This window comes from Sphaerodactylus townsendi, linkage group LG13, assembly GCF_021028975.2.
Source record: "Sphaerodactylus townsendi isolate TG3544 linkage group LG13, MPM_Stown_v2.3, whole genome shotgun sequence".
In the NCBI taxonomy this organism is placed as follows: Eukaryota; Metazoa; Chordata; class Lepidosauria; order Squamata; family Sphaerodactylidae; genus Sphaerodactylus; species Sphaerodactylus townsendi.
The window spans coordinates 50,420,453-50,438,445 of NC_059437.1; the positions used below are offsets into that span (position 1 = coordinate 50,420,453).

The following is a 17,993-nucleotide window of genomic DNA, read 5'->3' on the forward strand; positions in this document are numbered from 1 at the left end:
CCGGTAATCAGTTCTTTGATTAAAAGTTATCTCTAGGTTCAAACACATATTATTAAAACCTTAATTCAATAGTTATTTCTTAAGTGTATTCTAACAATTACAAATTACTGTGTTCTTTAGATTTCAAACCCTGCCACTACTTCTCTATTTGAATAGGTTTTAAAAAGATTTTCTGTAAAAGGTTTCCAGTTTTCTAAAAGAAAGGGTTCAAATTATTGTCTCCTAAGAATGTTGTCAACTTCGCCATTGCTGAATATTCTGTAACATCCAGAATCCAGTCCTCTTTTGTTGGTATATCCCAGGGGTAGGGAACCTGCGGCTCTCCAGATGTTCAGGAACTACAATTCCCATCAGCCCCTACCAGCATGGCCAATTGGCTATGCTGGTAGGGGCTGAGAAATGAAATAACATTCTATTTATCTAAGAGAAGCTGTATATCTCCATTTTGAGCAATTAAACTTCTAGCAGCAAGAACTCTCTGCCCCTTCCGCACACGCAAAATAATGTGTTTTCAAACCACTTTCACAACTGTTTGCAAGTGGATGTTGCCATTCCACACAGCTTCAAAGAGCATTGAAAGCAGTTGAAAGCAGAAAGTGCATTATTCTGCATGTGCGGAATGAGCCTCTGCTAAATGTTTTACCCCAAATTCCCAATTTCACATTTGGTTGTCTCTCATGGGGAGAGGAAGGGAAAGGAGCATGTAAGTCACCTTGAGTCTCCTTACAGGAAAGAAAGGTGGAAGATAAATCCAAACTCCTCCTTCTCCTTCTCCTTCTCCTTCTCCTTCTCCTTCTCCTCCTCTTCCTCCTTCTTCCTCCTTCTCCCTCCTCCTCCTCCTCCTCCTCTTCTTCTTCTTCTTCTTCTTCTTCTTCTTCTTCTTCTTCTTCTTCTTCTTCTTCTTCTTCTTCTTCTTCTTCTTCTTCTTCTTCATTCTGCCCTCAGCTAACGGCTTTCAACAGAGCGTGGGCTGGTGGTGGGAGAGGAAAGTGCCGTCAAGTCAGAAATGTCTTGTGGCAACCCCATAGGATTTTCAAAGCAAGAGACACTCAGTGGGTGGTTGCCATTGCCTGCCTCCATGTAACGACCCTGGAGTTCCTTGCTGTTCTCCCATCCAAGTGCTAACTGAGGTTCACTCTGCTTAGCTTCCGAGATCTGAAAAGACCGGGCCATCCTGCACAATCCAGGTCAGGGCTATTTTGGGCTACTCATAAATAAATATAACATTATGTGGCTCATTAAGCAGGTTGAGGCACAAGAAATCTCCCAGGGAATGGGGGAGGGGGGAAGTTGGTGTGTTGAGCTTTCAGCTTTCCCCAGCAGTCTGGAGACTGCGAGAAGAGACAACCTAGATTACTAGTGGTTGGTATATCCTCTCTTGGTACGTCAAGGTTCAAAGGCTGTTTTGGGGAAGGGAGACGGAGGTGGTGGGGCTGAAGAACACCATGATTTATCTGCCTGTTAGTCTTACTGCGGCCTTTTAGGGTTTTAATTATGCAGGCCTTTAGAGCAAACATAAAGAAACACAAAGGGATGCCATCAACTCTGCAAGACAAGCAGAACACAAGCAAGCCGCATCCAGTTAAGAAACAATTCTGCTTGCTTCAGCTTCATCCCAGTTTTGGGCATCACACAATTCATAGCCCTGTCCATACAGTGGTTAGGTATAGGGACCATGTGAAGAGGGAGGAGAAGAGCCACAGGGAGACAGAGAAATACTACGACCATTAAAGGCTCCCACAGATGATGTGTCGAGATCCTCCATGCATACGCCTGGGTTATATGTGATTGGTTGGGTTGGCCTCCAGATAGTGTAAGGTGACCAGACGTCCCGCTTTTGGCGGGAGAGTCCTGCCTTAAAACAATTTGTCCCACATCCCGCGGGTTTTTTGAAGTGTCCCAATTTTTGGAAGGCTGCCACACTGCTTTCTGGGGCGAGGCAGTCGCGGCAACCTCCAGCGCCTGCGGTATGGGAGCAATGCCTTCTGGGAAAAACTCCGTTTCCCTCCACCCTGTGACAGGGCGGAAACAGGGCGCCAGAAGGCAATGCCTCCTGCGACTGTCTTGGCTGTCTGCAGTACGGCCGCCCACCTACCTGCCCATCCTGGTTTACAAAGGTGACCATCTGGTCACCTTAAGATAGTGACTAGTGATCTGAGCATACACCAGCATGGTGTAGAGGTTAAGAGCAGGTGGATTCTGATCTGGAGAACTGGGTTTGACTCCCCACTCCTCCACCTGAGTGGCAAAGGCTTATCCGGCGAACCAGATGTATTTCCCCACCAGGGGCGGACTGAGGGGGAACTCCGTCAGGGTGCGTGCGTGCCCTGTGCCCCTGCCGCAGCACTGTCTGCCCCCGCCTCGGAACACCCTGCATTACCCCTCAAACGCCCCAGCTACATCCCTGCTGTGCTGCGCACCCGGGGCATCAAGCCCCACCCAGCCCCGTTGGTGCTACGCCACTGTTCCCCACTGTTACATTCCTGCTGGGTGACTTTGGGCTAGTCACAGTTCTCTCAAGAACTATCTCAGCTCAATCTGCCTCACAAGGTGTCTGTTGTGGGGAGAAAAAGGGAAAGAGCTTTTAAGCTACCTTGAGTCTCCTTACAGGAGAGAAAGGTGGGATATAAATCCAAACCTTCTTCTTCTCTTCTAATCTCCAGGTGACAAATGAGTGCCCCTGGAGAAAATGGCTGCTCTGGAAGGTGGACTCTATGGCAATATACCCAGCTGAAGTCCCTCCCCTCTGCAAACCCCACCTTCCTTAAGCTCCACCCCCCCCCAAACTCCAGGTATTTCCCAACCTGGAGCTGCCAACTCTGGTGCCAAGAGGCAACATCAGGGGACGACCTTAATCTCTGTGTCACGTTGGCTCTTCAGAATAACTGTGTTGACCATCAATGGTAGCTTGGCTGGATGGAAGAAGAAGAAGAAGAAGAAGAAGAAGAAGAAGAAGAAGAAGAAGAAGAAGAAGAAGAAGAAAGAAGAAGAAGAAGAAGGAAGAAGAAGAGTTTAGGGTTATATCCCCCTTTCTTGCAGGAGACTCAAAGGGGCTTGATATCCTTGCCCTTTCCCCTCACAACAAACACCCTGTGGGGTCAGGGTGGGCTAGGAGAGCTCCATAGAGCTGTGCTGGCCCAAGGTCACCCAGCTGGCGTGTGTGGAATTTTCACAGGCTAATCTGAATTCCCCAGATAAGCCTCCACCAGCTCTCAGCGACGAGGTGGGAATCAGAGCCGGGTCCTCCAGATCAGAGTGCGCCTGCTCTTAGCCACTGCTCTTAGCCACTACGCCACTGCTGCTCCCTGGTTTGGAGCACTGGTTTGATCCAGCAGGAGCACTGGTTAGATCTAGCAGGCTTCTTCTTAGGTTCTTACACTCAGAGGGATGTATTAAAAATGTATATTGAAAAGTCCCCAAATCTCTTGGTCCTGAATTTGAAGAATTCTCTGCGCAATTGAAACTGTTGGTGGGTTGAGAGTGATAAAATGCTCCAGTTGGAGCTGCGCGGAGTTCTGGGCTAACTCATTAGCTCGCTTGATTAACGTGCCGTCAACAATTGCCCATGACCTTGTCCCCGTTTCACTTCTCTTATTAAAAAAAAATCGCTAAATTAAAACGGAAAGGAACACGCTGCAGCTCACAGCGGAAACTCCTTTAATTCCATCTATCGATTTATTTATTCTTTTTTTTTTTCCCCTCCCGGGACTTCAGGGCAGTCCGCTCGGGGGATAAGTCAGAATGACCGAGGGAGCTTCATAGCGCTGCAGAATTTGCATTCTGGCTTCCCTGGCCCATGTCTAGCTCTGGCTGTTTCACGACCCCAGTTTAAGGTTGCCATTCTCCAGGTGGTGGCTGGAGATCTCAGCTGATCAGTTCAGTGAATTTGGTGGCATTGAATTATATCCCCTCCAGTGGTGGGATCCAAAAATTTTAGTAACAGGTTCCCTCGCCAGCCCCCCCTCAGCAAAGGGGGCAGAGGTGTACCTAGGCAAACCTGAGCCCTGGTCAAAACCTGAGTTGGATGCCCCCCCATGGGCAGCCACCCCACCACGACCCCCCCAATTTTTTTTTGCACCAGTTCATTTCTAAATCATCATCACATTATAGGAAATGCCCCAACTCACAAATCTGAACACAGCAATGGTGAAACACACAGGTTCTTTGATAGAGACTGGTGAGATAAAAGGTACGAAAGGCTGAGAATCAATGAATTGCAGTACCTGGAAGGGATTAACCCAGTTCAGGGAGTGACATTATTAGTGATGCAAGGTGCTATGGAACCTTCCGCGTTCAAAGGCAGGATACCTCTGGGGAGGCCAGTGGAGATGGAAAAGCGGACCCAATTAGTAACCCCCTCTCGGCACACACAAATAATTAGTAACCCACTCTCGGGAACTGGTGAGAACCTGCTGGATCCCACCTCTGGTCCCCTCCTCAAACTCTGCTCTCTTCAAGTGCCGCCCCCAGAATCTCAGGGTATTTCCCAGGCCAGAGCTGGCATCCCTATGCTAGCTCAGCTGCTGTGGCAATTTTATATCGAGCAGTCAAATCAAAGTGAGCAGCAGTGAGCGTAGGAGGTTAAGAGCTCGTGTATCTAATCTGGAGGAACCGGGTTTGATTCCCAGCTCTGCCGCTTGAGCTGTGGAGGCTTATCTGGGGAATTCAGATTAGCCTGTGCACTCCCACACATGCCAGCTGGGTGAACTTGGGCTAGTCACAGCTTCTCGGAGCTCTCTCAGCCCCACCTGCCTCACAGGGTGTTTGTTGTGAGGGGGGAAGGGCAAGGAGATTGTAAGCCCCTTTGAGTCTCCTACAGGAGAGAAAGGGGGGATATAAAGCCAAACTCTTCTTCTTCTTCTTCAAATACAACATCTTGCACAGATAAAAAAAAAGAACAGGAAAAATCAACAAGGTGGTGGTGGGGGGGGTGTATACAGGGCTGGGGAATTTGTTCCTGCCACATGATGGAAGCTGATAGTCGATGCAGGGCAACCATATCACGTGACTGGCTTGTGACTGTGTTTTGTGATCGATGTCGCATTCTGCTTTATGTTCCTCCCAACATCAGTAGGGGCAATGGTAGGAACTGTTTGCTGTTCGTTAGTACGTATATTTTTCCCCCGGATCCAGCTGCCTGCTTTATGCAGTTGGCTTTGCAGATCCCATTGTATTTTTCAAGCATGTCGAGCATTCAGATGCTATTCATACATTATTTATCCCTACAATAGATGTCATTTATGCACATAATGTCGACTCCGGGTTTAATTATGCACAAAAAAGTTGAGAAATGCATTTCTTTTGTTGGGAAAAATTCCCGTGCAAAGAAATGGGAAATTATGTCAGTTTACACAAGAAATGAATTAAATCAAGACGGGGTCTTTTCAGGTCCAAACGGCAGGGATGAAGAAGAGAAGAGTTTGGATTTATATCCCCCCTTTCTCTCCTGCAGGAGACTGAAAGGGGCTGACAATCTCCTTGCCCTTCCCCCCTCACAACAAACACCCTGTGAGGTAGGTGGGGCTGAGAGAACTCCGAGAAGCTGTGACTAGCCCAAGGTCACCCAGCTGGCGTGTGTGGGAGTGCACAGGCTAATCTGAATTCCCCAGATCAGCCTCCACAGCTCAGGTGGCAGAGCTGGGAATCAAACCCAGTTCCTCCAGATTAGATAAACAAGCTCTTAACCTCCTATGCTGCTCCTTGAAGCATTTGAAATCATGCCTAGTTGGACACACATGAACGTATGAAGCTTTGTCATACTGAACCAGACTCTTGGTGCATCAAGGGAAGAATTGTCAACTCAGACTGGGTTTCATTTTGATTGTCTTTCATATCACCTACTACCTGGTCATTTCAACTGGAGATGCCAAACTCACGGCCCTCCAGATGTTATGGACTACAGTTCCCATCATCCCCTGCCAGCAGCATGCTGGCAGGGGATGATGGGAACTGTAGTCCATAACATCTGGAGGGCCGTGAGTTTGACACCTGTGGCTTAAACTTCTGGATGTAGTTTCCCTCTCCTTAATTTTGTTCTCACCATACTCTAGTTGGTTAGGATGGGTTGAGAGAGAACGGCTGGCTCACATCTCACCAGGCCTAGTCGGACATCCTCACCACGGTTAGCGTCCAAGTTTCTAAAATCTCCTTTCTTTTCCGCAGTGACGGAGAGCCGAGGGATCCTAGAGAGCATCCAGAGGTTCTCCCTGCTGCCGACATACCTGCCGGTGAGTTACCACATCCACAACACAGACGTCTCCTTCTTCCTGAAAGAAGCCAACCAGGATATCATGAGGAACTCCAGCCTTCAGTCCCGGGTCGAGTCCTTCTTAATATATAAATCGAAGAGGCTGCCTACACTGAACGCTACCTACGGGCCATTTTCGATTGAACAAGTGGTTCCTCAGGACCTGTTGTCTCCGTCAAATACCTTTGGATCTACCACCCCCAAGTTCTCCTTTAACTGGAAGCTGAAGGCATACATCCTGAGCAACAAAATCTACCCAAGCCGCCCCAAGGTCCAGGTGTTGTTCTATATCGTTGGACGGGACTGGGACGATTACAGTGTGAGTGAAAGACTGCCTTGCTTACGGGTCTTTGCTTTTCGAGAAACGAGGGAAGTCCGGGGCAGCTGTCGACTGAAAGGAGACCTGGGGTTGTGTGTGGCGGAGCTGGAACTTCTTCCCAGCTGGTTCAGCCCGCCCACGGTGGTTGCTGGCCGGAAGAAACTGCTGAATCAGTTGGAAGGGAGTCCGGTGGAACTTTACTACGCTATCCAACAGGGAGACGACAAAGGGGACTGTGCTAAGGGGGACCAGAGGAAAAATAACGGGATCAGGGCTGGGCACAATGACATTGATGAATCTGGGCCACCCCTGCAGAGGATCGGGACTGTTTTCCTTTACCAGACTCCCGGCAGCCCTTCCTTGAGTGAAATGAGGTTGGACAGTAACATTGCAATCCTGTATTTGCCAAAGACCGTCAAACGGGGGGATGTGTTGACCTTTCTGGTGACTATTGCTAAGAACTCAACCGAGGACCAGTTCACATTGAGGTAAGGCCAAGACGAATGTGCTGACCCAAATCTTCCTGTGCAAACTTGATGTTGAATACCCTCTGATCGTGTGAATAATTACTACAAATGCCTACCGGTTGATATCTCTATTTCCCGCCCTCTGGTATACTTTATTATGTGTTTGGTTCTTTTGGGATGCTTCTGTTGACAATATTCAGTCTCTAACTCATGACTGAATTTGACAGAGCTAAGCTAGAGTGGAAATGCGTTCTTGATGGTATTTGATGGGTGGCACGCAGCAGTATTTAGCCTTAGATTGTTGACAAGTGGTAGTAACTAGTGTTTCACAGTTCATGTGGTATGGAAAGAGAGATCTTAGGAAATGGAGGAAGGCCATGGCTCATCGGTAACGCCCACATGCAGTGCAAACCCTCTCTAGTTGAAAGACCCTAGGAAAGAAGAAAAATAAGAGTTTGGATTTATATCCCCCCTTTCTCTCCTGCAGGAGACTCAAAGGGGCTGACAATCTCCTTGCCCTTCCCCCCTCACAACAAACACCCTGTGAGGTAGGTGGGCCTGAGAAAGCTTCGAGAAGCTGGGACTAGCCCAAGGTCACCCAGCTGGCGTGTGTTGGAGTGCACAGGCCAATCTGAATTCCCCAGATAAGCCTCCACAGCTCAGGCAGCAGAGCTGGGAATCAAACCCAGTTCCTCCAGATGAGATACACAAGCTCTTCACCTCCTACTCCTTTCTTTGCTTGAGACCTGGTAGAACCACTGCCAATCAGAGTTAGCAGTTCTGAGATAGATAGACCAGTAGCCTTACTTTGGTGTAAGCCAGCTTCATCTGTCCATGAGATTTAGGGATGGTTTTATAGTTCAGTGGTAGATCATGTTCTTTTATACAGAGCTTCCAAGTTCATTCCCACTGATACAATACGGTGGGAGACAGTTTCATGTAGTCATCATCCGATCAGATTTGAGAGATGACATACAATAGTACTGAAGCACTGACAGATTGTGAGATCCCGTATTTGAAACCTGTCAAAACACAAGATGTTGACATATTTTAAAGCACTTAGATTTTGGAACCTGAGGTTGCGGTTTCCCATTTAAATTGGTAATTTTTTTTAAAAAAAATTGAGAGGTAAAATGGAAATTGTTCAGACATTTGCTAATATTGGAACTCTAGTTCGTCAATATGCCTTGGCTGATCTGTGGTGTGCTGGAAGTTATTTTCTGAAAAGCAGATGCAACGAACTTGGTCTTCAGTGGGGATATCCTGCAAGATCCTGCAGTCTCTTCTCTGGGTGACAATAATGTGCTTCTGGCTGTTGTGGGCTTTCTGGGCTGTGTGGCTATGGTGGTTTTTGCTCCTAATATTTCACCCACATCTTTGTCTGGCATCCTCAGAGGCATGTCATGGGGAGATATGTTTCTCTCCATGACACAGCGTGGTGTCTTTAACAGTACAATAATGTTCTTCTTTAAAGCGTGGCATTCGCTGGCTGAAGCAGTTTTGTCCATCTGAAAACTGTTTTTACAACTGGTAATAAATTTAAGGACTCTTTGATTCTCTTCCTCCTCTCAAGTTGTCTCCTATTTCAGATCCCCCATTCCCACGCAGGTAAAGAAGAAAGAACGTTGTTTCAGTCACAAAATGCTATCTGCCTACCTGCATAGATCTTGTTTTAGAGACAATAGAGGAAGCAAACTCCGGGATGGTTTTATGAGATTGTTAAGTAAGTCTGGACTTCAAAGTGCAGAATCGCTACTTCTTTTCTATTGACAATGCAGTTTCCTCTGTACATTTTGCACCTTTCGTATTAGAGGGTTTTTTTTTTTAACATCGCGTTTTTCTTTTGACATTTTTACTGTGGCTCAGGACACTATTTGGGAATCTCGTAAAGTTTTGCTGCAAAGAAGGAAGGGAGGAACCCGAGAGGGATGGTGGATCCTAGTAAGTTTCACAGACCCAGCCTGGCTTGTTCTTCGGAGCTCTCTGAGCCCCACCTACCTCACAGGGTGTCTGTTGGGAGAGGAAAGGAGTTTGTAGGCCTCCTTGAGTCTCCTTGCAGGAGAAAACGGTGGGGTATAAATCCAAACTCCTCCTCCTCCTCCTCCTCTTCCTCCTCCTCCTCCTCTTCTTCTTCTTCTTCCTCTTCCTCTTCCTCTTCCTCTTCCTCTTCCTCTTCTTCTTCTTCTTCTTCTTCTTCTGTCGAAGATTAGACTGCAGCAGACAGGGGTTGTGAATGTTATGAGCATTTACATTATATGTTAAAAATCATCCCATCCCATGTTCCCGACCACATTTCCCAGAGCACATGAGGCATCAATCACAAAAAAAGGAACCAACATAGGCCATAGGAGCAGTTAGCACTGTTAATGGCACTGGAAATGATTAAAAGGCAAAAATGAGTATCAGCAGGAAGCAATAAAAACAGATGGCAAAATGAACTCAAGCTTGCTTGCAATTGACAGTGTCAGTTAGATGTTGCACGTAGAACTCATAAGGATAGCTTGGTGTTGTGGTTAAGAGTGGCAGACTCTAATCTGGAGAACTGGGCTTGATTCCCCTCTCCTATGTATTACCAGTGGATTTGTTTCCCTGCTCCTCTTCTAATTATTGGGGATGCTTCATCCATTATGCATTTGGCTTGAGAATCTTCTGAAGTTATATTTTTTGGGCTAGATCCCCAAAATTCTGTCTATAATTGCTGTGGCTGAAGAAGACTAAGATCAAAAGTGTTTACCTGGGTTAGCGCTACTAAATAGTAGTGCCTGACGGGGCATCCAGCTGAACATCTGGCAATTGGAGTGCTTCCAACTTTTGGTATTTGTTCATGCTTATACGTGGCCAGTTTATCTCTTGATATAGGCCCCTTCCACACATGCAGAATAATGCACTTTCAATCCACTTTCAATGCACTTTGCAGCTGGATTTTACTGTGCGGAATAGCAGAATCCACTTGCAAACAATTGTGAAAGTGGATTGAAAGTGCATTATTCTGCATGTGCGGAAGGGGCCATAATATCCAGGTGAGCTCTGGCAACTGGAGCACTTCAGGCCTCTATCATCAGAGCATCAAGCAGCCAACTATTTGGACTTTCAAATGTTTTACGAAGGGCAAGCATTAATTTCCTCTCAGTTGATTTAATTACTGGAGGTCTGCTTGTTGCTTACAACTGAATAGGAAGGGTTTCACTGAAGGGATATTATTTATACATTTATACATTTACATATTATTTAGATTTATTTATCGTTATCTTTTATGTATATTTTGGGATCCCTTTTCTGTCTGTTAACGTTGTCCATGTATTGCATTATTTTCCATTGTTGATATTTGGCTATTGGATATAGTGCTTTTAATCATTTCTGTTAAAGGTTATGGTTCTATTGCTGGTCATTTGAGCCAGGCAGAGTAATTTTTCTTCTAATCCCCATACTGTCTCTAGCTCTTAGTCAGGGGCGCCCATTATGAATTGGGTCCAAACCAGAGGTGGGATGCAGCCTATTCGCACCTATTCGGTAGAACTGGTTGTTAAAATTTTCTCAGTTCGAAGAACCGGTTGTTAATGATTAACTCCACTAGGAACAAGAGGGTAATCTCTGTCCTTGGGTACAACAAACAAATCTCATCAAGTGAGGAATGCCCGCCCCGCTCTGGAACTGCCCAGCTCTGGATCGCCCCACCCCCAGAATGACCAGGCCACCCCCCCCACCATGTCATGCCCCACCCGGCCCTGTTGGCCCCACCCCCATCGGAACCTGTTGTTAAAATTTTTGAATCCCACCACTGGTCCAAACCCTGCAGAAGATATTGTCCTCAGGCCCCTTCCGCACATGCAGAACAATGCACTTTCAATCCACTTTCACAATTGTTTACGCATGGATTTTGCTATTCTGCACAGCAAAATCCAGCTGCAAAGCGCATTGAAATTGGATTGAAAGTGCATTATTCTGCATGTGCAGAGGAAGCCTCAGTGTTCCTTACAAAGAATCAAGCCTGCCCTTAGCCTCGCATAAAGTTAATTGATAACTGCTGGCAGGGCAGGAGTTGTGTTTGCTAACCCGAATTGTATGGGTCACAAGAATCTCAATGGGCCCAGTGTCACGGCCCCTTCATTTGGACCCTAATCCCTGCCATCCAAGCTGCCTGCATGGTTTTTATTACCCATGTGTGGTTTGTATGGTTTGTATATTTCTACAGTGGTTTGTATGGTTTGTATATTTCTATAGTGCAATGGTAACGGTACCATGAAATCAAAATAAGGCTACACACTCGGTCCTCTGGCTTACATTTCAAAAGAAGGAAAGATATGGCCGTGGAAAGGAAATGCTATAAGGGGGAAATCAGTTTGAGAGCACCAGAATCAGGGACGAGTGTTTAACCGGCATTTATTCCCTGTTGAAGCTAGGAGGGAGCTGAAACGGTGTTGTCTCCAGCTAGATGGTTCAGGCTGATTTTTTGCGGTTGCTCTTGGCAAGGAGGGGTAAAAATCTCCCCAAGGTCTGGGCTTTCAGAACTGCTCATAATACAGGTAGCCTTAGCCCCCTGCTTTCCCCCTTATAACACGTTTTTCGAAAGCCACGGGGAAGCCAAATTGAGTAGGGTGCCATCTCTGGGTTGGGATCTATCTGAAGATTTGTGGGGTGGAGCCTGGGAGGACAAGATTTGGGGAATGGAGGGACCTTCTTCAATATATATTACCATAGAGTCCATCATCCAAAGCAGCCATTTTCTACCAAAGAACTGATCGCCATCATCTGGAGATCAGTTGTAATTCCAGAAGCTCCCTAGACCCTACCTGGAGACTGGCACTCCTACATTTGTCCTTTCCACACAAATCTCATAAAATATTCATAAAGCATTTGTAAAATGTGTTCAATCCCCCCCTTTTGTTTACACTCACCCCCTTGAAACGATTCCTGGCCGCCATTTTGTGACCCCCCCCCCTTTTGAGTTCTGTGTTGAATCGATGCTTCAGGGCTTCACAGCCTCGTGCTGTGATTCTCTACTCAATGTATACTCCTTGTAGACTCCCCCAAAATTAAAAAACAAACAAACTGCTAAATGCTGCAAATAAACAGGTGAGGGAAAACTGAGTGAGCTCAGAAAATGGATCTGAGGAGGGAAACAGAGAAGTGTTGGAAACGTAGTATATTAGATCGCACAGCAACTGAAGACGTTTTCAAAACGCTTCAACCAGAGAATTGCTGTAAAAGCGGGTTAATTTAAAACCTTTTGAGGCTGGAAATAAAATGTTTGGGGATAAAAATAATGCAGAACTCCATGGAGGAAATATTTTATGCCCTTTCTCCAAATGTTTTAAATGGGTCGTGCAGAAAAAAACCCTTAGTTTACCTAACAACTGGAGAGGTCTGTGAGGGTTCTGGTCCATTCCAGTTAGCTTCTTCCATCAATCTCAAAGGAACTGTCTTGCTCACATCATCCCAAGAGCTGATTCTGAGGTCCACATCTGTTCTTGCCTTCTCTTCACTTCAGAAAATCCCAGCAAAGGGAGAGAGCCGGGAGAGAGCAAGAAAAAGAGATTCCATTGTAAGCAGGGATGAATGTAAGCAAACGCAGCGACATGTGTTTAAAATTGGTTGCAGTTGTAAATGAAGCCCGGAGAAGGGATTAAGCCAACTGTCACTGGTAAGATAGTAATTCTTATGCAAGCTGATGCAGAAGTAATTATTCTGGGGAGGAAAAGGTCAGCACATCTAGGACGTCAGCCAACGAAAAAGCTAAGTTCTGGGCAAGTCGTTTTTTTTCTGATGTTCAATTAAGGTTAGGGGCTTTGACTCAGAAAATACATGCTCCAAAGATAGGTTTGGATATGGCCGATTCCATGCCTGGAGCAGCAGTGGCGTAGTGGTTAAGAACAGGTGCATTCTAATCTGGAGGAACTGGGTTTGATTCCCCGCTCTGCCACTTGAGCTGTGGAGGTTTATCTGGGGAATTCAGATTAGCCTGTGCACTCCCACACACGCCAGCTGGGTGACCTTGGGCTAGTCACAGTTCTTTGGAGCTCTCTCAGCCCCACCTACCTCACAGGGTGTTTGTTGTGAGGGGGGAAGGGCAAGGAGATTGTCAGCCCCTCTGAGTCTCCTGCAGGAGAGAAAGGGGGATATAAATCCAAACTCCTCCTCCTCCTCCTATTCCCCTTCTTCCCCTCCTCCTCCTCCTCCTCCTCCTCCTCCTCCTCCTCCTCCTCTTCTTCTTCTTCTTCTTCTTCTTCTTCTTCTTCTTCTTCTTCTTCTTCTCCTCCTCCTCCTCCTCCTCCTCCTCCTTCTCTGGGAGAGGGTGTTTGGCTCATTGGGAGAACCTTGCTTTGCATGCAGAAGGCCCTAGATCAGGGGTCTGCAACCTGCGGCTCTCCAGATGTTCATGGACTACAAATCCCATCAGCCCCTGCTAGCATGGCCAATTGGGAATTGTAGACTATGAACATCTGGAGAGCCACAGGTTGCAGACCCCTGTCCTAGATTCAGTCCTCAGCATCTCCAGGGCCCCTTCCACATGGGCCAATAAACGCAGGCTAACCAGAGTATAAAATCCATGTTTGTGGGTGGAACTTCACACATGGGGGGGGGGGGGGACTTCACACAGATCACACTCCTAATGCCGTTTCCTTCTCACAGTACTAAAACCAGGGGGCATCCTTTGAAAATGCTGGGGGGAAGAATTAGGACTAATAAAAGGAAACACTTCTTCACACAACGTGTGATTGGTGTTTGGAATATGCTGCCGCAGGAGGTGGTGATGGCCACTAGCCTGGATAGCTTTGAAAGGGGTTTGGACAGATTTATGGAGGAGAAGTCGATCTATGGCTACCAATCTTGATCCTCCTTGATCTGAGGTTGCAAATGCCTTAACAGACCAGGTGCTCAGGAGCAGCAGCAGCAGAAGGCCATTGCTTTCACATCCTGCATGTGAGCTCCCAAAGGCACCTGGTGGGCCACTGTGAGTAGCAGAGTGCTGGACTAGATGGACTCTGGTTTGATCCAGCTGGCTTGTTCTTATTTTCTTGCAGGGGAAAGAGTGGAGTGTTGTGCTGAGTGTTTGAGACAGGGATGTGCGTTGAAACATTTCCAGTAATTTCAAAATACATATGTTATAAAAATATAAAATTTTCTGTATATTCAGATGTCTGGGATTTTTCTGGATGCTTGTAATTGGGTCCCAAAAATTCCAGAAGTATTCTGGAGTAATCAGGAATATCAGGATCCAGGGTTTTAATGCTCCCAGCCCTGTGCTCATCCCTAATTTGAAGATGCTGCTTGCAGTTGGCAATCAAATCCTGATTATACTTCGCTATTTTATTAGTTCTCCATCTCCACGGTTCCTGGATCAAACCCTGGAATTCTTCACAAGGGTGGCCTGGCATCTCTTTAGGCGGCTACGTTTCTGACTCAGAATGGTCAGGGGAGACACACACACATACCCCCGTCAAAACAAAATACCATGCTTTCTTTTTTGTGATATGCTTTTGTCCCTGCTAAGTATCAGCCGAGAGACCTGTACTTGCTCCTGTGGTTACGATCCGCCCCCGTTGAGCAATACTTCATGCAGCGCTTTGAGCACAAGGCACCTTATGAAGCAAAATTGCCTTTGGTTTCATCCCTCAGTTGCACAAATCAGCAGAGATGCGTCTGCAGCGGTCCCTGGCAAGACACCCTTGGGCACCAAGCAAGAGGCTTTCAGTAGAACAAAGAAAAACAAGGTGTGGGACGTGCTGATTTTCTCTCTTTACGAGGCAAGAATCTGGTTGCCATGTAATGTACAAATAAAGAATCCACAGTTCCATGTTGTTTAATAACGTTGCTGGGGAGGACTAGGAATGTTCATCATTGGCCTCCTGTGCAATCCTACGCTAGGAACAGCACAAGTGTGGGGCCTTCTTTGGGTGGTGTTCAAGCTTTTATATTCTAGAGGGTTCTAGAGCCCTCTGAGGGTGAGGTGGTTAAGAGCTGGTGGATTTTAATCTGGAGAACTGGGTTTTGATTCCCCACTCCTCCACCTGAGTGGCACAGGCTAATCTGGTGAACCAGATGTGTTTCCTGCTGGGTGACCTTGGGCTAGTCACAGTTCTCTCCAAACTCTTTCAGCCCCACCTACCTCACAAGGTGTCTGTTGTGGGGAGAGGAGGGGAAAGGAGTTTGTAAGCCCCTTTGAGTCTCCTGATAGGAAAGAAAGTTGGGGTATAAATCCACCCTCCTCTTCCTCCTCCCCCTCCCACTCCTCCCTGGGTCTGTAACAACCATTTCCTGCTGCGAAGGTCTCATGGCTACTGGCTTAAGTCCCCGCCCCTCAGTTCCTTCTTTTCTGCCAAAAAAATTAGCTCGTTCTTGCTGTTTGTCATCATTGTGAGTTTATTTCAGGTTGTTACTTCAGGGAATTGTTTTGTGTGTAGGACTGGCTGAAGACTCCCCTCCTCCCCTCCTCCAATTACCCGGTAGGTGGAGGTGTGCGTGAATTATGACACAGAAAAGCTTTTTCAAGGAGTGCCCTGAAAGTTGGGCTAAAATGACTTGCGCAGATGAGCATAGCCTGTGCCTTCTTTGCCTGGGAGAAGAGCATAATATTTCAGCAGGTTAAATATGCCAGAAGTTTACTCCTAAAGCTCTTTCAGATCGAGCCTTGAAAGTGAAGGCAGCTTTGTGGGAGAGAGGACTTACGTTGGCCGACTCCCCAACTCCAAAACAGCCTGTGCCAATCATCTGTGGCATGGACCAAGTCAGCACCTTTAGTTCCAACCAAGGAGGCACCTTGCCGTCCTGAATATCCTCAGCATAGAGGTGGGCAGTTCATCAGTACCTGATAGGAGAAAGACATCAGTTAAGTCCAAGAATGCACGAGGTCATTGTTAATTTTCTTGAACCCAGAGTTACTACACATGCCCTAACTAAAACAGAGCCCAGGGTTTGTGGAGTTCAGAATGACCCATTTGCTGCAGCCCTCAGTTGGTCAGGTGCAGCTTTAAACTGTAAACTGGAAGATTGCCCCAAACCTCACTGAGGACGGCAGCAAACGGAGGAGGAGGAGGAGTTTGGATTTGTACCCCACCTGGGGTGCTGTGTGGTTTCCGGGCTGTATGGCCATGTTCTAGCAGCATTCTGACGTTTCGCCTGCATCTGTGGCTGGCATCTTCAGAGGATCTGAAGATGCCATACATCAGATCCTCTAAAGATGCCAGCCACAGATGCAGACGAAACGTCAGGAGAGAATGCTGCTAGAACATGGCCATACAGCCTGGAAACCACACAGCACCCCAGTGATTCCGGCCGTGAAAGCATTCGACAATACACCCCACCTTTCTCTCCTGTAAGGATACTCAAGGTGGCTTACAAGCTCCTTTCCCTTCCTCTCCCCACAACAGACACCTTGTGAGGCAGGTGGGGCTGAGAGTGTTCTGAAGAACTGTCGCCAAGCAGGAGTGTAGGAGTGCGGAAACACATCTGGTTTACCAGATAAGCCTCTGCCACTCTGTGGGGAATCAAACCCGGTTCTCCAGATTAGAATCTGTCTGCTCTTAACCACTACACCATGCTGGCACTGAAGGCTGATTGGTTCTAGTTTTATACTGCTGGCTCCGCCCCCCCCCCAAGCTCCACCTCTGGTCAGTTGCTGGGATAGCATGGCAGTGCACCGCCCAGGAAGTGGTACCCAGAGCTCTAGCCCCCTCTTGCCCCCCTCGCTACTCCAGTGCTGATATCTTGTGAGGAAGGACAGTGCTAGTCCAGACAGGCAATATCGCTTCTGTGCATCATCTCAACAAGCAAGGCAGCTCAGGCTTTTGCTGATGTTGTGGGAAGCTGTGGCCATGGAAATGGGCATGAAAGGACAAGGTGGCCTTGCAGGCTGTCCTCCTTACTGCAGGATGCAACAATGTGGCTACCAATATGGCTACCAACAATATGGCTACCAATCTTGATCCTCTTTGATCTGAGATTGCAAATGCCTTGACAGACCAGGTGATCGGGAGCAACAGCCACAGAAGGCCATTGCTTTCACATCCTGCACGTGAGCTCCCAAAGGCACCTGGTGGGCCACTGCGAGTAGCAGAGAGCTGGACTAGATGGACTCTGGTCTGATCCAGCTGGCTTGTTCTTATGTTCTTATGTGGAGGCAGATCAGACTGATGTTGATGAACCAAGAATGGGTATTGCAGGACTGATTCATGCACCCTGTTTTTGTGGAGCGGCAGTTTCCCCAGGTAGATTTGTTTGCAACTGAGCGAAATGCCAAGACCCAGCCAGTTTGCTCCACTGCAGTGAGGGAGGCAGGTTCCTTGGGCGATGTCTTTCAGATAAAGCAGACAAGTGCTTGGCTTTTATGTTTTTCCACGTGCTCCTTTGGTGTGCGGAATAGTGGCAAAGATTATTCAGAGTGATGTATACATTATCCTAGCAGCCCCATGGCTTCCAATGCTGATACCGTTGGCGGGGGAACCTATTTACACCTGCCACAGGACCCAGATGAAGAAGAAGAGTTTGGATTTATATCCCCCCTTTCTCTCCTGCAGGAGACTCAAAGGGGCTTACAATCTCCTTGCCCTTCCCCCCTCACAACAAACACCCTGTGAGGTAGGTGGGGCTGAGAGAGCTCCGAGAAGCTGTGACTAGCCCAAGGTCACCCAGCTGGCATGTGTGGGAGTGTACAGGCTAATCTGAATTCCCCAGATAAGCCTCCACAGATGTAATTGTTGTGGGTCTTTGAGACATCCCAGTCCAAAGTGTCTACATTTGATAGTCCGGAACAGGGGTCTGCAACCTGCGGCTCTCCAGATGTTCATGGACTACAATTCCCATCAGCCCCAATTGGCCATGCTGGCAGAGGCTGATGGGATTTGTAGTCCATGAACATCTGGAGAGCCGCAGGTTGCAGACCCCTGGTCTGGAAGATCAGACCCAGGGATTTGGTTTTCCTCAGAGGTAACAGATTATGGGTCAGACTAGGAAACTGGCTACT

General features: G+C 47.4%; 1 protein-coding gene across 1 annotated transcript in view; it reads left to right on the forward strand.

The window, feature by feature from the left end:
- Positions 1–17,993, forward strand: part of LOC125442489 (transmembrane protein 132D-like) — a 383,280-nt gene that overhangs the window by 35,730 nt on the left and 329,557 nt on the right. The window contains exon 2 of the mRNA XM_048513856.1: positions 6,127–7,054. Within this exon, the coding sequence (XP_048369813.1) occupies positions 6,127–7,054 (928 nt within the window). The remainder of the gene's footprint in view (positions 1–6,126; positions 7,055–17,993) is intronic.